At 37.4% G+C, this 20,655-nt stretch overlaps 3 protein-coding genes and 1 long non-coding RNA gene across 4 annotated transcripts in view; 2 read left to right on the forward strand and 2 right to left on the reverse strand.

Annotated features, from left to right (window-relative positions):
• Positions 1–453: 453 nt before the first annotated feature.
• On the reverse strand, positions 454–2,276 carry LOC127429325 (uncharacterized). The gene is made up of 3 exons (XR_007895264.1): positions 1,863–2,276; positions 1,081–1,309; positions 454–968 (listed from the first exon to the last, which is right to left on the reverse strand). It is a non-coding gene; the product is annotated as an uncharacterized LOC127429325 (long non-coding RNA).
• Positions 2,277–3,495: 1,219 nt separating this feature from the next.
• Positions 3,496–5,031, forward strand: LOC127429316 (glucose-dependent insulinotropic receptor-like). Its single transcript, XM_051678280.1, has one exon. The coding sequence runs from the start codon at positions 3,496–3,498 to the stop codon at positions 4,660–4,662; it is 1,167 nt and encodes a 388-aa protein (XP_051534240.1). The 3' UTR covers positions 4,663–5,031.
• Positions 5,032–6,678: 1,647 nt separating this feature from the next.
• LOC127429318 (RNA-binding motif protein, X-linked 2-like) lies at positions 6,679–15,611 on the forward strand. The gene is made up of 6 exons (XM_051678282.1): positions 6,679–6,726; positions 6,918–7,033; positions 7,463–7,514; positions 8,249–8,378; positions 10,550–10,733; positions 10,822–15,611. Exons 1-6 carry the CDS (start codon positions 6,722–6,724, stop codon positions 11,319–11,321), a joined length of 987 nt encoding a protein of 328 aa, XP_051534242.1. The 5' UTR covers positions 6,679–6,721; the 3' UTR covers positions 11,322–15,611.
• LOC127429319 (E3 ubiquitin-protein ligase Siah2-like) overlaps positions 15,299–20,655 on the reverse strand; it is a 48,224-nt gene continuing 42,867 nt past the window's right edge. Inside the window, exon 2 of the mRNA XM_051678283.1 lies at positions 15,299–17,084. Coding sequence (XP_051534243.1) covers positions 16,533–17,084 — 552 coding nt within the window. The 3' untranslated portion in view covers positions 15,299–16,532. The remainder of the gene's footprint in view (positions 17,085–20,655) is intronic.

Raw genomic sequence — 20,655 nt, forward strand, 5'->3', positions numbered from 1 at the left:
AGTCCATTGTGCAATAATGCGGGAAAATTAGTTTGGATTCAATCCAAGAATGTCCATTAAGTCTGTTCTCTCTCTCTCTCATATTACACACATACTTAGAGTAACAAAACAGAACAATAAACAAACATTCTCCTGCATTTATAATCAAAGTATTCCCCTGGTGGTACAGGGGAATACAATTATAATGCATCAAGAACTCATTTAAAGAGAAGACTGTTAAATAACTGGTCCACCAATACGATGTTATTTTGAAACCCAGTTTTCAAAGAAAAGAGTCTTTTGTTTAAATAAAATGTCCTTGTTGTTCCAAATGAAGTATTTGTGAGGTGAAAAATTGTGTTTGTAGAATATCCTTCATGCTGCAGAAGCTTGACGGTGTACAAAAACAATTTTATGTAATATCCACATACACATGACAATGTCTAACACTTTAAACAGTATTTAGCAAGTTTATTTCATTTTTAAACATTTTGACATTTTGTGTCACTCATTCAGGAGTAAAATAAAGTATTCAACAGTCTGCACTCCTTTCCCTGTAAAACAAGGTGTAAGAAAATAAAATACAGAAAGAAAAATTTATTATGTACAGCATGTCTGGCCAAATGCTGTACATTCTCACAACAGACCTTGTACATATAACTTTTTACAGATAACCTTTTATAACAATTATCCCTCAGGATTATGAAGGTTGTGGTATAAGAAACTCTGTCAGTCACACCTCAGCTTTACTTTAAAGACTGCAAAGAAAAAAATCTTTGTTAATTCATAATAATGTATCTTTGTTCAACCAAAGAATCACATCTTGTCTCTATATAGTCTAAGCATTTGGTCTAAATACTGTCATGAGGATCATCATTTAAGTTCTGATATAGCATATTGCAGTTTTACTACAAGCAAAACATTCCTTCTTTATCAGGACTACCCTCCCACAAAGCCACGCCAGTATCATTCCCAATGCACTCTTCAACCTGCAGAGAGATCAAATAAAGTGACATTACCTTCCATTGTAAATCTTCCATATGGCTTAATATGCAATATCCAGTTCTTTTTGTAAAACTGCATGTTTATGGACACACAAACCTTTCTTACAAGGAGAGGCACCTTTAACCATGTTGGGGAATATCTTTTAAAGTGTTCATGCTCAAATGTCTGTCATTTTATATCAGTAATACTGATCTGTCTCTTGATAAGTAGTCTGTAGATGATCCTTGTGGTTTCACCTCCCCTCTAGTTTGAGACAACTCACAGAGTGGTGCGTAGAAGCCTCATCACACGTTGGTACAGCTGCTGAACAAGTGATACCCGATTCCTACAACACACATGAGAAACACAAGAGATGTACAGTATGCTTTCAAAAGTGATTACTTCACGAGTTTCATATGAAGTTATTCAATACAGGACTGATTGTACTGTCCAAAAATTGTAAAGAATACACTTTAGACTAAATGCTTTCATAGTTTCTTTGTGGCGTTTATAATTTTCTATGAGTGCTGTTCATGACCAAGCCTGAGACACGTTGACCTTGCACCCAGCCTTTTACATTCTTACTCAAATCGGAGGTAAAAGGCTACCTGATGTCTTGGCAAGATTCAGAAACACAACATATCACTGAATGATCAATATCTCTGCTGGACAAAAACATATTCATCCAGCCTAAACTGGTTTACTGGTCTTAGCTGGTTGAAGCTGGTCTCCCAGCCTGGCCAAGCTGATACCCAACCTGAGTGCCCAAAATCCTTCTAAAGCCAGACAACAGAGCAGCCTGACCAGGTTGAAAGACAAGCTAAGTCCAGCAAACCAACATATACTAAAACTTATAGACTAGCATAAGGAAATACATAACTCAACTAACAAAAACTCACCGGGCACCATGCGAGACACAGTTGTTTCTGTCTGGGTGAAGGCAGAAGAGTGATGCCACGCAATACGCACAGCACAACAACATGGAGAGTAGTCTCCTCTTTATGGACATTTTCAGTCAGGTCCTCTAAACAAACTGGCCACTGCTTCAAAACTGATGTTCAGATCTTCAGTCCTCCTTTCAAAGACTCTGGAAGATCCTTATTTGCAGAGCTCAAGGTAAAGATGGCCAGTTACTGTACGTGTAGGTGAGGGGGTGGGCACAGTTCGGCACAAACAGCATCCAAGAGCTTTCTGAGAGCAGAGTGGTGGACACAACAACTGCTGACCAAAATCGCATGTCAATAGCAGTGAACCGTCTAGTAGGGGTGAATGACACTGCCACATTGTTGGTGGGTGGGAGTCAAGTTTTATTGTGTAGCATTGTCATAAAAGATCTTTCCTCGATATGGAGGGCTGTCCAAATTAAAAACCAGTTGTGTGTTTTTAAGTCCATTGTACTTGTGGGCTTTGACTCAACTTTTCGCATGACTCTGGAGAGAAGTTGAATGGGTTGCTTCATTACTGTAGTCAATATAAAGGTCAATGTAATTGGTTGATCTTGCTCAGAGTTTCACAAAAATATATCCATATACTATATGCATTCACCTTGGCTGCTATCATAAAATCAGAGGGGTTTGGGTTTTATATGGTAAATGTTTATTCACCCATGAGTGATTCTGTTTATTCAGAGCTCATTCACGCATGAGTAATGACAACTATGCTGTTGGAGTCCATCCCCCAACACACCTCCCAGACCAGTCTGCAAACCCAACCCTCTCTCTCTCTCTCTCTCTCTCTCTCACTTTTTCTCAGTTTCTCATACCCTTTTTAGTTTTGTATAAAGTTAGGAATAATCATAGTAATCAATGGATGACGACTAACGCTGGATTGCAGTGATAATTTTATTGGGTATATTGCAGCCATCAAAATGGATTACCCAAGTTCTAAGTGAGCTTTATCTACATTCATACATACATATCTAGCCATCCCAACTAGCACAAAGATGTACTGAGAGAGGCGTAACTTAATTATCCCACTTGGAATCTTTGTTCTAGACATCTTTTATTGGACTTTTCCAGGATGATGAGAATGGACATTCCCAGGATTTTCATTAAAGGAACTCATCTGCTTCACATCACTATTTCAGGCAAGGAACACTCTTAAACACTCAAACATCTGGAAACTGAAGTATTCAGTCCTTTTTGAAAATCAGGATGAAGATCAATAGATAAGCATTTTCTTATTACTTCAGTAAAGTTATGCTTTAAATTCATAATCAAAAGCTTTGGATAACAGCATCTTTCAGAAGGAAGTATGCTCTTGAGAAACACTGATGTGATCTGGATGAAGGCCAAAGAGAACAAGGATCAGACAATTAAAAACATGGGAGAAAAGGAGGAATTATGTTTTATTCCACCCTGTGGGAGCAAAGACAAATCTAGAGTTTGTTGCCCATTTCCTCCTTTTTAAATCAACAGTATCTGTCTGTTGGAGCTTGAGGTCCTCTTAACTTGAACTTGAAAATTAATTGAGACTTAAGGAGGGTGTAACTTTTATGTGTAACCCAGGAAAAGTAAAACGTTTGACGCAATGATGATAATTTTCAACGCAACTCCTGAGACTTCCACAGAAAAATTGAGGGAGCACTACAGCATGACATCGGCTAATCCAGCACTTACAACCCCTGCAACAATAGAAAGAGTAGTTACAACCATGGGCTATATTCTTAGTGCAGGATCCATTTCGATAATCTCCACCAACCTTCTAGTAGCCATTGCTCTGGTCCTGCTCATCCGCAAGAAGGGCTACCACAGTTGGTGCTTCGCCTTAAGCCTTTCTATTGCAGACATTCTAGTTGGTGTAGCCATCACTGGCATTGCCACTGATGCTCTTGAAGGACGGACGGCCTCTATGCAAAAGGACATATGTTTGTTGCGCATGGCCTTCGTCATTGCACCAACTGCTGCCTCCATCCTCACCATGTTCTTCATCTCAATGGACCGCTATGTTGCCATTAAATTTCCTTTGCGGTATTCGCAACTAATGAGCAAGAAGATGGTTGCTGGAAGTCTGGTTCTGCTCTGGATGATGTCTGTAACTGTGGGCTTTTTGCCCTGCATAGTGGAGCCAATGCAGCAGAAACATTATAAGAATGTTTGTACGTTCTTCTCTGTCATAGAGCCTCAAAGCATCATTGTAGTCTTTTGTGCTTTTTTCTTCCCCCTACTTTCTGTCTTTATCTATTTCTACATGGACATCCTCAAAATTGCCTGTGGCCACCAGCAGCGCATTCAGCAAATGGGTTCACTCTTTCTGCCGCCCGGACGTTACTGGGGTCACGTAAAAGCCCTGCGGACTGTTGCTGTTCTAGTCAGTTGCTTCACACTCTGCTGGTGCCCTTTCTTTGTGGTCAGTATTGTGCAGGTGTTGTGTCCCACCTGTAAACTTTATCACTTCTTGGAGAACCATCTCTGGTTGCTGGGAATCACAAACTCGCTTATCAATCCTCTTGTTTATGCCTGCTGGCAGAAGGAGGCAAGGTATCAGATATGTGAGGTCTTTGCTCATATTAAAGTCATGTTGTGTTGTATGACACACTCCAAGACAGCTGACAGATGCCACACTGACCAAACAACTGTTGGTCAGGCTGTAAGATTTCACGAAAGGACACTGCCTGTCCATTTAAATTGCAGTGAGCCTATCATAATTCCTGATCAACATACTGAAAACATTCCCAGTAGACTGAGAATGTCAGTTTAGGAAACTGTAAAAGATCTTCGACATCAGCAATCAAATGGCAAATGTTCCTTAATGGATGTGAATTGCAGAGTATCTGTTCTTCTGCACATTTAACAGAGCAGATGTCTTTATTTGCTTTTTGATTCCCCTTGCACTTAACACAAGGCATTCAAAATAACCAGAGCACTTAGTTCTTGTCCAGTTTCCACTCGTTTGATATTATCCATTGTAAAATAAGAGACTGTATTAGACAAAGCTCATATAGGCTATATACAACAGTGTTTGTATGTTTTGATTTTTTAAACCATTAACCCTTATGAATTTGTAACCATGAAGCTGTGTATAGCATTTAAACAGCAACTGTGAATATTTATTCACAAATAAATGTGATTTTAGTGAGATTACAGGGAAATGAACCCTGATATGCAGAAAAATAAGAACTAAATATTATAAACTATATATGCATCACCGAGTTTTTTTATGGGTGTTTCTTTAATTTCAGGCATTTTCATGTCCCAGGGGTTGATTTTTATTAAAACGAACAGACTTCAAATGAAGGTCACATTAAAACTGTCTTTGAAATTTTTTATCATTTCAAAATTTGTGTAAAAATTATTTCTATACATTTGTAAAGAATTATGGCGGTTGTGGTATAATTTCCTCCACAACAAAAATTTTGCCTTAGTAAAGTAAAAAAAAGAAAAATAAATTTAGTGTACTTTTAAACCAAGTCAGCATAAGTGTCAATGAAGAGCTTGAGATTATTTGCAAATGATGTTTGAGGAAAACAAGTAAAAATAAAAAGTAAATATAACATGTGAGTAGATTAGGCTACTTTTATTGGGCGGCATTTCCAATCAAGCTGTGTTTTGACAAATTATGCAAAAAGTGTGAAAATATTATTAAACTGTATGTATTGCATATTGCATATATAATTGTGACATTATTACAGACAGCATCAGTTTCTTTTAAAAAGTGGATGGGACATTTGGGGGAGCGAGGGTTAGCGAACCAAGTATAGCGCACGTCGGGGTGCACGAGAAAACATCGCAGCCCGCTATCACTCAACGCCACTTATAACAGTCGCAACAAGCACCCATTTACCTATAGCAAGCTCCAGTGCTGGATCGCCACTCATTATAGCAAACATAAATGAAATAAAAAACTCCTGCTCAAGAACTGGATATGTTTCTTCTGCATTGGACACTAACCTGACGAAGGCTATTTAAAAAAGTGGTGGGACAAAACTGGCAAAGGCAAAAAGTGGTAGGGACACGTCCAACCCGTTCCACCCATAAATGACGCCTGTGATTACGGATACATAAAATGTTAGCTATAAAATTAACTTTAGCTAGACAAAGGAGTCGTCCATTTTATTTCAAAAACATTAAAAATGTGATTTCCATCACCGTCATTTCCACCACAGAATTCAATTAAACACAATTCAGAATTTGAGATGGGGTGGAAATGACAGTGGTTGGTATTTTGTTCATGACTTTCAGAAAAAATGAAATGAATATCCTGTGATGCACATACACTGTTGGACTTTGTTAGTAGACAAAAAAATAAAAATAAAAATAAATAAATAAATAATTCAGTGTGTGAAAAATGTTTTATTGAGGCTTTACTTTCTAGAAGTTCACAGTGCTAAAAGTACCCGAAGTTGAAGATCTACCCTTACATCTATCTACTATTTATATATAATGTAACAGAGTTACATTGTCAAAAATGGAGTAACCTACGTGAAATTAGATTACGTAACTATTTGCATGCATTTAATATTCAGGAGGCCTAATGGAATATCTATATGTAGCATATGCTTTATATCTGCTTATTGTTCATTGTCCTTAAGTTGTAGAACCGGTTGTAAAGTTCGGGAAATATACTTTAAAACTTTAAAACATACTCAAGAAAACGTCACATCCTAGAGAGAGAGAGAGATGAGCCTCACTTTTACGTCTGAGGCTATTTGTCAGTGAACTACAAATCCCACAACCCCGTTCCCAGTTCAATCCGGAAGAAAATAGCATCACGTGTCGGTGGAATTAAACGCTTCCGGTGTCACTGCTGGCTGATCATAATGAAGTAAGTGATGCTCTGTGTCTTTACATTTAATAGAAACAACACCCCTATATATGTAGTCATATATTTCTTATTATGGTAATATTTTGAGAATACAGTTACTTGAACTCTTCGTCACGATAAAGGCATGTCGGTTGAGCAGAAAGCAAAAAACTAGCCTCAATCTTGCATGTGTATTCATTACCTCCATACAGTCCGCTCACCAAAGTGAAGCTCATCAATGAACTGAATGAAAGAGAAGCTGAACTGGGCGTCAAAGACAATGTGTCCTGGCATTCAGTCTATAAGGACAGTGCCTGGATCTTCATCGGTGAGCAGTTTGATCGCATTCTCAAATTATAACAGAATATTCTGGTAGTGGCTTTAAAAACCCAGACTACCTACCTAGACAGCATTTATGAGCATTTAAGGCACATTGATGTTTAAAAATGCTGATAAGATAGGCAGTTCACTGTGACTCGGCCTGCATGCTTCCGTTTAAACCTGACCCAAACACAGAGTTTACACTTGACCAGATGGTGGCAGCAGTCACCTATTTCTCTATAGTCTTTGTCTTTAGATACTCATGTTGGTACACGGTGTACAGTTACATAATGATTGTATTGTATCTATTCTGAAGATCTGCCGATCGTACAAATTATTTGTCAGTGAATTTTGTAAATTAAAAGCGTTTATAGAATGGTGACCAAATTAGCATTGTAAGGCTGTTATGTGACTCTAAACATGTTGTAATCTGCAGGTGGCTTCCCATATGAGCTGACAGAAGGAGACATCATCTGTGTTTTCTCTCAGTAGGTCCTAATTGCTCAAGCCAACATTTTTTTTAACCTACACTTCAAACATATCTTTCCTTGCTTAAGAATTCAGTACTTATAGCATTTTTCTACTAGTAAAGCTTAAAGGGATAGTGCACCTAAAAATGAAAATTCTCTCATCATTTACTCGTCCTCATGCCATCCCAGACATGTATGACTTTCTTTCTTCTGCTGAACACAAAGATTTTTAGAAGAATATTTCAGCTCTGTAGGTCCATACAACGCAAGTGAATGGTGACCATAACTTTGAAGGTCCAAAAAACACATAAAGGCAGCATAAAATTAATCCATAAGACTTCAGTGGTTAAATCTGTCTTCAGAAGTGATATAATAGGTGTGAGTGAGAAACAGATCAATATTTAAGTCATTTTTTTCCAATAAATCTCTACTTTCACATTCTGGAAGTGGAGTTTTATAGTAAAAAAGGATTTAAATATTGATCTGTTTCTCACCCAAAGCGAATCCATTGGTTTAGAAGTCTTATGGATTACTTTTATGCTGCCTTTATGTGATTTTTGGGGCTTCAAAGTTTTGGTCACCATTCACTTGCATTGTATGAACCTACAGAGCTGAAATATTCTTCTAAATATCTTTGTGTTCTACAGAAGAAAGTCATACACATCTGGGATGGCATGAAGGTGAGTAAATGATGAGAGAATTTCCATTTTTGGGTGAACTGTCTCTCTTTAATCCTCCTCTGTGTATCTCAGGTATGGAGAGATTGCTAACATCAATCTGGTTCGAGATAAAAAAACGGGCAAATCAAAGGGATTCTGCTTCCTGTGCTATGAGGATCAAAGGAGCACTATTCTGGCTGTGGATAACTTCAATGGAATCAAGGTGAACAGATTTGTTTGGATATTCAATTTGGCCAAATTGGGCCAGTAGTCCTGATTTTTACTTGCCCTGCCATTATTTTCACTGGCCCCACCACAAAAAAGATGCATTTTATTTTAGGAACGTATTTTTGTGCCAGATTTTTCAAAAATATTTTTTATTAAATGTTTTTATTACAAATTGTTTATAAAATATTTACTAGGATATTAAATTGCAGTAATAGCTGAACATTATACAGTTGATCTTTATTGTTGAGTACAATGTTGCACTGTGTATCAGTTTTACCTACCATACAAATACCAATATTACCTAGCATACTCTTATTCTTGAACTAGTTTTGAACTATATAAAAGTATACATTTCCATCATTAAACTTCATATGCATTGAATAGCAGCCGAAATGGAATATTCTGAGTTCAATACAAGTTAAGCTCAACTGACAGCATTTATAGCATAATGATTACCACAGAAAATATTTTCAACTCGAGCCTCGTTTATTTAGAAATCACAGTTACAGTGTGATGGAAGTAAATGGGGCCAATCCATAAACATTAAAATACACACTGTTTCAAAAGTATAGCCAGAAGATGTAAACATTGTATGTGTTAATATGACTTTAGTGCGATAAAATCTCTGTTCTACATGATTTAAGTGTGATAAAATTGCTTATAGCCTCCTGAGATCCAAGGGTGACTACTGAGTGCATTTTCCATTTCCCTTTTTGATTTGTAACTAGAAGCACCTAATAAACAATGAAAATAATAATAATTATTCTAGAGCAAATAGTTTTCCTAAAAATGTATGTCCACATATGTGGACAGTGGGACTAAGTTGTGAAATTTTAAATAAATCCAAGCTATAGAAGCTTACATTTACATTTATGCATTTGGCAGACGCTTTTATCCAAAGTGACTTTCAGTACAGTTATTACAGGGACAATCCCCCCGGAGCAACCTGGAGTTAAGTGCCTCACTCAAGGACACAATGGTGATGGCTGTGGGGATAGAACCAGCAACCTTCTGATTACCATTTATGTGCTTTTAGCTCAATTAGCATAATTAATTCCATGTTAAAATACAATTATCCATTATAAATTCTGAATCTATGTACTGATTACCATTGTCCCATGTCTGTCAAACATGTTGAGTGGTTCAAACATCATCTGCAGCCTGAAACTGAACTTCTCGTTGGATTTTAGGAGTGAATGCACTTGGATTCATAGGAAAGCTATAGGATGCTCCCTTGCTCCCTATTTAGTGAATGACTTAATCTCCAGTGTGCTGTCTGTCTGCACTGGTCTCAGAACAGTTTGAAATGTGCTTTATTTTCATCCTAACTCCATATAAAGCCTCTGAAAGCAACATTTTCAGCTTTTGGATGAGCCCATTGATTCTCAGTGTGATAACACACAGTAAGGTTTATTTAGGATTTCTAATGAAAACTTAGTGCTATTGTACACATTAGTGTACACTGTGTTTAACAGCGTGACGTTTCGCGATAAATTGCTACAATTTTTAAAATGGCATTTGGGATGAAACTAGAGACTCTAATATTTTAACTCAAACAGGTTTCAATGTGAAAACTTAATTAGGTTTCTTACCAGATGTAGTTTTGTTGGCGTTTCTCCCAAAGACAAACTCTGCTGTGATCGGCGCCAAGTTGTTTTGTCACATGACTCTGTGCGTCAAAATTTGAACCCTTTACTGACAGCCCAGAATGTCCTGAACTGAGATCTGTCAGTTTAAATAAAATTATGCATTGCGAAGCCAAAATACAACATTCACGCATGTGGAAATGGGGTCACACGAAGAAAGGGTTTACCAGCGTTGCATCGTCATGGCAACGAAGTTGTAATATTGGATTTAACTTTTCACTGATAAGGTTAGTAAACGATTTTATCACACTAAAATCATGCTAACAGGTATAATGTTCACATCTTGTGGCTATAGTTTTGAAAGAACACGCATTTTAATGTTTATGGACTGGCCCCATTCACTTCCGTTGTAAGTGTCTCAATGTAACTGCAATTTTGAAATAAACGAGGTACAAGTCAAAAGTATCAATATTATGCCACGAATGCTGTCGAATGAGTTTAACTTATTTTGAACCCGAAACACATCCTTTAATCTGAATAGGTCTATTGAACTAATTTGTTCTTTTTCTGTTCTCTGTAGATTAAAGGCCGGACCATACGCGTGGACCATGTAGCAAATTATCGCCCACCTAAAGACACAGATGACATCGATGATATCACTGAACAACTGCGAAAAGAGGGCTGCGCTCCCAAAGTGCCCCCTCCCTCCTCTGAGTCAGAATCTGAGGAAGACTGTGCTGTACTTTTGAAAAAGCCAAAAAAAGGTGAGAAGAGGTCAAATTAAATACACTCTGTATTAAGTTATCAAGGTTAAGACTGAATGGCTATGTTTTTGATCTTGTTATACTATAGATAAAAAGGAAAAGAAGAAAAAGAAGAAAAAAGAGAAGAAAAAGGCATTAAAGGTAGAGAAACACCAGGCACGGACAGAGATGTCAACGTCTTTCCCAGTCAAAGTGAAGAAGGAGAAAAAGGATGAAGTGTATGAGAAGTATGCCATAAAAGGACCGGCAGAAAACAGAAGGGACAGACCTGGACAAGAGGCAAGAGGACATCCACAGTACAGAGAAGAGGAGCTGGAGAGATTCAGAGACAGACATAGAGATGATCGGAGAGTTGAGAGAGACAGGGATAAAGAAGGCGGCAGAAGGATAGACCAGAGCAGAGAGGAGAAAAGACAAGACAACACACAACAGCGATACAACAGGGACAAAGGAAGAGGGAGTGATAGAGAAAGAAATGGGGATGGAGGGAGAGACAGAGAACGAGAGAGAGATAGAGACCGAGACAAAGGAAGGGAACGAGACAGACACAGAGATCGCAGTCGTGAAGGAGAACACAGGCGAAACTGAACATAGGGCAGTTTGTACAAATTTTTCTTATTTTTTTGCATACAAATGGACTGTTTTATCAGAGGTGATTTAAGTGTACCTTGGAAAATGTAAATAAATGTTTAGAATTTGTGTTTTACACTTTACGAACACCCGTTTGACAAATAAATAAATTTTATTTGAATTTATATGGTACAAAAACCAAAGATGAGTAGTGTAGTCTTGATGAATAGTGACAACTAAAATTTGTTTTCCAAAATCAAGATGATGCTATCAAAGTACACCAACCATTACAGACTAGTATACCATAACTAGTAAAAGACATTAAGTTAAGGATGTGTTCAGTAGAAATTGTTTTTAATTATTTTTTTTATTTTTTTTTTTACATTGGACCAAACAGATTACCCATTTATACCTGCTCAACAGGAAAAAACAGCATCGCTAATATTTCAAATAATCTCTAGAGCCACATCAACATATTTAATAAACTAGCAAGAAAAGATGAAACAGAACTACACAGATATACTCTGAATAAATAAACACAGAGAATTAATAAGATATAAACACTGAGCTGAACATTAAGATGGAGAAAATTACCCCAAAAAATATGGGTGTGGTGATTAACAGCGTTTGGGAACCTAGCATCTGTTTCACTTAATTTATCTAGCATGGTTTATAAAGAAAAATACCAATCTAACTTTTTCATGTTAAAAATAATTACTTCCAGTAGCAAAAAACAATAAGCAGTAAGCAAAAAAGTGACTGCCTAGGTAGTAAGGGCTTCACTTAAAGGTTTCTCTGAGATTGCAAAAAAAGTAAATCGCTCAAAAAACGTTCTGAAAGTAATAGGTTATATAGCCTTGAGTACCTGTGAGCTGACCAATTCATAACCAATGAAATATGAACAAACTGGCCAGCAGCACTAATGATGTGACTCCACTGGTTTTGTTCTGTCACAGACACTTAAAAGAATAGCTCACCCAAAAATTAAAATTCTCTCATCATTTACTCACCCTCATGCCATCCCAGATGTGTATGACTTTCTTCTACTGAACACAATGATTTTTAAAAGAAGATTTAAGCTCTGTTGGTCCATACATTGCAAGTGAATGGTGTTTAGAAGTTTTTTTTCTATAAATTCTCCTCCCTGCCCAAACAAAAGAAGAACGTGAAAGTGGAGATTTATATTAAAAAGGATTTAAATATTGATCTGTTTCTCATCCACACCTATCATATCTCTTCTGAATACATGGATTAAACCACTGCAGTTGTACTGATTACATTTATGCTGCCTTTATGTGCTTTTTGGACCTTCAAAGTTCTGGTCACCATTCACTTGCATTGTTTGGCCCTACAGAGCTGAAACATTCTTCTAAGAATCTCTGTTTCTGTTCAGAAGAAATAAAGTCATACACATCTGGGATGGCATGAAGGTGAGTAAATGATGAGAGAATTTTCATTTTTGAGTGAACTGTCCCTTTAACATCCAGATCAATACTGCAGGTTAAGGGTCAAATGTCTGTTTGCACTGAACTTTTTTACAGATATCTGACGTCCATTATTGCATTGCTCATTTGATAGACTACATAACTATCCGTTTTGAATAAACTATCAAAAATACAGATAAAAACATGTTCACATCAGTTCTTAATTGGACAGTAACGGTATCTAATAAATATAAACAGCTGCCATAATGTTGTCAGGTCTTCGGATGTAGCGGTCCTCTTTAGCCCATTTAAACTTTGTTTTTGCAAGCTGTCTTTGGGTCCTTGAGGCCAATTGTCTTTACCATCACAGTTTTTCCAAACTAATTCAAGAAGAGTTTTAACATTTGTGACTGTTCACAATGTAATATATTAAAATAAGATGGAGTATTGCCATTTCACTTCATTAATTATGGTAAATTAAATCATAAGCACCATCTAAATACAGGAAATTAAAATTTTTTGAAGCTTCTTGAATTTGGGTAGTTAATGTTCCAGGTTTTGCTGTTGTAAAACCTACACACTCTTTTGCAGATTTTCCTTATATTATTTTTCCTTACATAAAACATTTAATAGGAGTAATCTGGCTATTAGATTTTAATGTTACCTGATGGTTGGCAACTATCTCCAAAACAAAAAACTTTTATCGCTGGGTCCGCACCTGAAAAATCAGAGCTGCATCATGGATAAAGCTAACCATTGCCACACACGTTAAGTATTCTAGTCCTCGACGGGAACATGTTTATACACAAGTTCACTTGGATGTAGTGCTCAATATTGACCCTGATGGCTTGATTGCAAGGCATGGCACACAGCTCAGGAAATTACCTGCTCACTTCATTAAAATAAATGTATTCCGTTTTGTGTTCACTTCTGTTTAAAGGAGTCTGAAATGCCATGGGAGAGAGATGGCTGGTGGTCTATTTTGACATCAAATTTCTTCAAAAACAATCTGCAACAAACTACAATTGGCCACATGGTCACATCTGAATGAAGACATTTATGCATTATTGTATATTCATTTTCTTTGGAAATCCAAGTAGATTAGGCTAAATGTGCAAATTTAAAGGGATGGTTCAACCAAAAAAGAAAAATGTTCTTCCAAACCTAAAATCTCATTTATGTTCCATGGAGGAAAGAAAGTCACATCTGTTTGGATCAACATAAGGGTGAGTATTTGGCAAAATTTTCATTTTTGGGTGAATTATCCCTTTAATGTAACTAGACTAGACCATTTACACTCCACACATATTTGGTGCTTGAAGCTTCCTTCAGGGCTCATGATCTGCATGCAGGTACTCCATCCTGTTCAACACAAATTTCCTAGTGATGGGAATGTTTCGAAAACCGTTTATTTACGGCATAATTTTTCCAGATCTCAAGAGGGATTATCTGTTAATCAAGTACCTCGAAAAATGTATTGATATCCTTAATCTCCATTATCTAAAAGGCTTGAAAACAGGATTTCAAGTTTATCCAGAGATAACAAAAATGTAAAAGAATTTTCTTCTTGGATTGAATTAGTTAGATTTTTCATTAGCATATATAGTTCCCATGACAACCGCTTGTCGAGAGCACAAGCATGGGGGACGATAGTCGGTCCACACATCTGTGGTGCAGAAACACTGACCAGAGGATATGAGCTCAACGCTTTCATCTTTCCCTATGGGTCTCTACTGAACAAATTTTTAAAAAAAGACTAAATATATTTCCTCTACAACATATTTATAAAAATGTAATTTACATATTTAAATTACTTATCAGTGAGAACGAAAGAGCAGAGAGATAAAGAAGGGCTAATGGTGTCAGTTGTGTGTCAAACTAAAGAGGTCTTCATGGAACTACCCGCATTCAGAGAGATCAATGCTGTTATCGTACAGACATCTCCAAAATCGTCAAAGGTATTTGATTAAGAGGCTAGATTCGGTGTAACTGTTAGCGAAGCTGGTTTTGGGGCCAAAGTAGGATGACTTGTGAATGTCTTTTGTCCTTCCTGCCCATTAAACCAGCATGTGTCTCTTCCAGTCCTTTCAAGACACAGGAGGGTTGGATCATAGTGACCTGAATTTGAGACCAAGTCCTTGAAGATGGCAGTTTCTAAAAGACTGAGTTTGTAAGGCATTGTGGGTTCACTGACCAAAGGGGCGAGTAAATAATCGCTCCGATCTTGCTGGATTTTTAAAAGACCTGGAGTAAACAACTTCAGTCTAGACTAAACGAATCATAGTAGAGACATAATATCAACAAATATCAACAAAACTAGATGTGTGTGTATATTTACAAAACGTTTGAGCAGTGAGCTAACATTTACAATGAGTGTGTTTTACATGCACAATCTTACAACGAATATGCTTCATAAGCTGACATTTTTAAGCATAAACAGGTTTAAATGTAGATTTTTGCCCATTACCTCGATTTCTCGTTCCATGTAAACACTGTTACCAGCTTATCCAATGTGCCTGTTTATGTCTTGACGTCAAAAGCAGAGAATAATCAGATGATTTTAGTCTCATGTGAATGCTGATTTCATACATATTTTTATTTTTTTATTTTTTTTGAATAAGCTGATTTTTGATAGTTATCAGCATATTGCTGTGCATGTAAATGCGCTCAATGACAACAAAACCAATCTAATATGGTCAGCTGCACCAAAGAGAAGAGAGGGAGTTGTTTGCTATTCTGCACAGGCTTATTCGTTTACATGCAGTCATTGGTGAATAGACAATGTACAACAGAAATCCAAGGTGATGAGGAACATACACAAAAAATAAATAAAAATAAAGTGTCAAATATATATAACCATATTTGCAATGTGGCATAAGATCAGGGCAGTAGAAGATCTGAAAGAGCTGGCTGTAGTTCTGTCATTTTATGTAGATGATGATCAACATCGGATCTACCGGGTGATAACCAAGAACTTAATCAGTTTTAACAAAGAACCTCATTTACAAATTTTCTTGCAAAAGTGAGGACAGGTATATTAAAATGATTCAAGAGATAATCATGGTGAAGAGGTCAGATTCTTGCCTCACAAACATGGTGGCTAGGCAGTCTTTTTTTTTTTTTACATGTGAATTTTATTTCCACCATGCACACTGTCAGCACTGGGCACTATTTCATCAAGACATTTCACAAGTTTACCATTTACATTGCCATGTACAATTGTCAAAGTTCCATTTGATATCCCAGGGGAAAAACCAAAGCAAAGCAGTGAATGCATTTTTGTTCTCGTAGGTCTTGTAAGCTTCTGAGGCAAATGTGCCACTTTCAAGCCAAGACTTGGCCCAAAACCCAACTGATCAGATGATCTTGATTTATGTGAAGCTAGGCCAGCTGGACAAGTTTCTGTGAATTTTGGGCTTAACAGAGGTCATTCCAGACACTAAAAGGGCCATCCATACCAAGACTCTACAGTGGGCATAGTCAGATGGTTGTGAAGGTTAAGGTGTTGGTATCCTTGGGCCGTCCAAGAGAAAATCTCAATTGCACCAATGCCTTTGATTGCCAGCACCTGCACACTCAAACACCTCTTTATCTCAAGAAGAACCCCTGTCCTTCATCTAGCAAGCTAACCTACAAGTGAGACGTCAGTGTGCGCTTTTTGAGTGGATGAGTCTTGAACAGAAATATACACTAATGTATACATATCCCACTTGATGCCTTCAGAGTCTCCTGTCTGAAAGGGAGCAGCAGTTGTCCAGGGCTTATGCTGCTGGGAAAAGCCATCTCTCGGGCTTACAATGCCACCTCAGCACATGGAGATGGTAACGTTGATACCCAGGTTACCGTTGTCGGCAAATAGGTGGGCAATAGAAGTATCAAACACAAGACAGTCACTGTTCATGATGGCCGCTGCTACGCCATCATGGATCGAGCGCGGTGTTGCCTCCCATGTGAGCCGCCTGCGATTGCCATTCAACTCTAGGCGGTAGGCAAAGTTCTCCGCTTGCTTTCGCGTGCCAATGAGCAGCACGATGGCAAAGAACTGCTGGTGTCCCTCGTATTTCTCCTGCTTCTCTAAAACCAACATGAAGTGGTGGCCGAAGCACGACTGCATCATAACCCAGTCGACAGCCCCAGGCAGGTTGATGTCCGTGGCTAGAAAGACAATGTCCTCCCCCTGTAAGGTGGTAATGGATTTGTGGGCATGCATGAGATGTGGCATGACAGCCTCGAGGGAGCCCTGCCACTTGCAGGATGCCCCTGGACAGGGGCAGGTGTACGGGCGGCACTCACACACCTCTTCATGCTCCGGTTTCAAGGTGTGGTGTAGAGACAGAGGACATCCAGCCGAAGCATACTGCAGGGAAACAAAATGAGAGACAAATAAAAGGCTTGCATGAACTATGGTAGGTGAAACATTGGTGTTTCCAAATTTACTAATTTCAAAACAAACATTTTATGAATCCTAAATACGTACAATTACATAATATTTTCACACTTTTTGCATAATTTAGCAAAATGACAGCTTGTTTGGAAATAACAGCCAATAAACACATTCTACTCACAATAATTAATAAGTACACTAACTTTTGAAATGTATGAAACTGTACAGGGGCAAAATTGTTTGGTGCAGTGGAAATGAGGGCACAACTGTGAGACAGATGTAATTTTTTAAAAATGGATAGAAATCATTTGTCTACCTATCATTTGATTTTAGACCACTTTTGGTTAGGTTTAGGTTAAAGTTTTAGGTTAGACAGGTATGATTTGCTCATTAAAATCTCCATCTAATATTCCCCTTTAAAACCTCGTCTAATTATGACGCCATTACGCTCGCTTTTGGTGCCCCCCGCTGGACATTTCACTGGGAAACTGCAGCCAAATGTGTAATAGGGCACGTTAATTTGTTTGGCAAAAATGTTGCTACGGTCACTTAATGTTCATGAGACCAGGCTGAAGAAAGACAAATGGCAGGCCAAGGAAAAGTGAGAGGACAAAGAAAAATGTGCAACTGGAGGGAAAAGTGGGATGAGGGGATTTAAGGAGGGCAGACGAAGGGTACGCAAGACAGGAAATAATATATAGGTAAAAGCAAAGAGAGAACTAGGTCATGTGTCGAGATATCATTCCAAGCAAATTCATAAATTACAAAGAGTGATCCATCTACTCATGTGTGCACTTGCCATAAGAGCAAAATTGCTAATCATGTGCCAGGTTGTAACAACCGCCAACCCCCTTTTTTTTTTATGTGTGTGTCCATGTAATTTAGGAAAATGACTGGGAAGAATCGGGTTGCTTGAAGATGAATAGCACAGCAAGCCACTCTCTTTGATTATCTCAGGAAGGGAATAGCAATGAAGGTCAAATATGAATCTTCCCCAATCTGCTCACTGTGCTGTAAATGTGCACACATGACTTTCACTGCACACTTTAAAACCAACTTTTATCACACTAACTGGCCTACAAGATTGAAATTACATCAATACAAGGTGAATATCCCACAATAACCTGATAAATGTCCTTTTCAGGGAATTCAATCAGCTTAGTGGAACTGCATTAAGAAAAGGTATTCAACTCAAATTATAGATAAAGGTTGAGAATTTAAGACTCAAGCTGAAAACTAGGGGTGCACTGATCGATCAGCCACTGATCTAAATTGGCTGATCTTCGTCTTAAGTCTGTGATCGGCCGATTGTGCCAAGAATCAGGGCCAATCTTTTTTGCAGCACGCAGGGAATCACACTGCTACTCTAATGAATGAGTGCTTTCTCAGCTCTTGATGCATGACAGTGTGCCCTCTGGAGGGTGAATTGTTGGCAATTCTAAGTGTTCACGAATTTAAACTTTCAGACATGCTGTTATTCAGATGAATATGCAGGTTTGTTTTTAAAAATGTGTAAGAATTACACATGTATGAATATTAAGTTGCCCATTTTCTATAATCATTACAGTAGTTATTCTGACTCGCTGCACTGTGAGCACGGAGAGGATAAAGAGGCTACAAACAGGAATAAAAACGAATAAACAACAAATAAACATGCGTATACAAATCTGAGTTCATGTGACGTAATGTGAATCGTGACAATCAGACGTTGTGTTGAACGATAGAGATGAACGATAGAGACTGTTTGAGTGATCATGAGCACTTTCAGCCTCACTCCATTCAATATGCTCACTCGCAGTGTCAATCAAACATGCGCGCTCTCTAGGTGCTCTCAATACCTCATCAGTCACTCATCTCAGCGCTATTCTGTGAGGATCCTAATTTAAATCAGATTAATGTTGGTCACATTACCACTAATCACAGCATATACATTTTAACCATAATGGCACCGCGTCACGCATTTGCTTAATAATTAGTGATTTGTGTTACAGCAAAACGCCAAAGACAGTGAACAAACCATTGATATTAATGATTTCTCACTGGAGCAGTTTTAGAGCTTGTAATGGATATATTTTTCTTATTTTCGAAAGCATCTCTGCTGTGTGTGATGCTCTAATGGTTTTTACTGTTTACCAGTATGTCACAATGACCTTTTGATATTGGCAACAGAGGAATTAATAACTGCTTTCAATACAAATAAATGTTAGCAATTCACAATTAATGTAATTTTAATGTAATTTTGGTAACACTTAATAAAAAGGTTCCATTCGTTAACATGCGTTAATGCATTAAGTATCATGAACAAACAATGAACAATATATTTTTACAGACTTTAATATGTTAGTTAATAAAATTACAATTGTTTATTGTTAGTTCTTGTTAGTTAATAGTGCATAATTAACTAATGTTAATTAATACAACTTTTGATTTTACAAATGTAATAGTATATGTTGTAACTAACATTAAGTTAATTAGTTCATGTTAACAACAGTAATATTGTTAAATAATGTTAACAAATGGAACCTTTTTGTAGTGTTACCGTAATTTTACTGTGTGGGGCATAAACATATAACTGCAGCATATAACTTGCAAAAGTGTGGCAAAGGGCACTTTAAAAAAGAAATTGGTATCAGCCGATCTTAAGAGTTATAAAAATTAAAATAAAAAATAAATAAAAATAAAAATCGGTGATTGGTATTGGCCTCAAATTTCCTGATCGGTGCACCACTAGTGAAAACGGCAACAAAAGGAAGAAAATCCTCTAATGAATGGTCTAGGATAAATCAGATAGGCTACAAGTTTTCTGACAAAAGAAAGCACAATTATGCCAGAACAGTGAAGGGTTATCAAACAGAAAGTACTTTTCATACCAAAATTTTCAGCAGACAAAATACGCAAAACAGATTTAAAAATGAAACAATGCATTTCTATGAAATACTTCAAAGACACTCTGAAATATCATAGTGTGAAGATCGTCATTTGTTTGGATTTAAGTATCTGCACTTTTGTTTTAGAGACTGGTGAAAATCACTGTACTCGTTCTGAATCTTGGCACAAAAATGTGTTTATATTTTTGTACTAACACTGATATTTTTGCGCTTTTTTGCAGTGAACAGGGATTTACTTTTTTTTTTCCACAGAGGACTCAACTGAACAATTATATTCATACCTGGTTATTGTATTTTGCTTAACAAATTAAGTTGATGCATTTTCCTAATCTGCTCATTTCTCACGAAGTTTCCTGTAAATCCCTGTAAACCCTTAATGTATTACAGTTAAAGCCTTGCACCACAAGACCATCCATATCTATCAGGGTAGTGTAAGGACAGAGGTGTGGGTGATCTGCCCACACCACGCCTCCCCCCAAGTGTGTGCTTCAATATCTGCCAAATTAATTATTAATCTGATAGGCAAGTCACTAGCAGCCTAGTAAAAATCAATGGGTGACAGCCGTTATCCAGTGGTCCAGAGAGCCCCATAGGCTGTAACTGCCTTAAAACACTTACAATTATTGTCAAAAGCCACTAATAAGCAGCTGGGGAGA

Source organism: Myxocyprinus asiaticus, chromosome 38, assembly GCF_019703515.2.
Source record: "Myxocyprinus asiaticus isolate MX2 ecotype Aquarium Trade chromosome 38, UBuf_Myxa_2, whole genome shotgun sequence".
In the NCBI taxonomy this organism is placed as follows: domain Eukaryota; kingdom Metazoa; phylum Chordata; class Actinopteri; order Cypriniformes; family Catostomidae; genus Myxocyprinus; species Myxocyprinus asiaticus.

Coding starts and splice junctions, on each gene's coding strand:
- LOC127429318 (XM_051678282.1), top strand. Junction 7,034..7,462: donor CAGTGCCTGGATCTTCATCG/GTGAGCAGTTTG, acceptor TGTAATCTGCAG/GTGGCTTCCCATATGAGCTG. Junction 7,515..8,248: donor ATCATCTGTGTTTTCTCTCA/GTAGGTCCTAAT, acceptor TGTGTATCTCAG/GTATGGAGAGATTGCTAACA.
- LOC127429316 (XM_051678280.1), top strand. CDS start 3,496: ATGATAATTTTCAACGCAACTCCTGAGACTTCCACAGAAAAATTGAGG.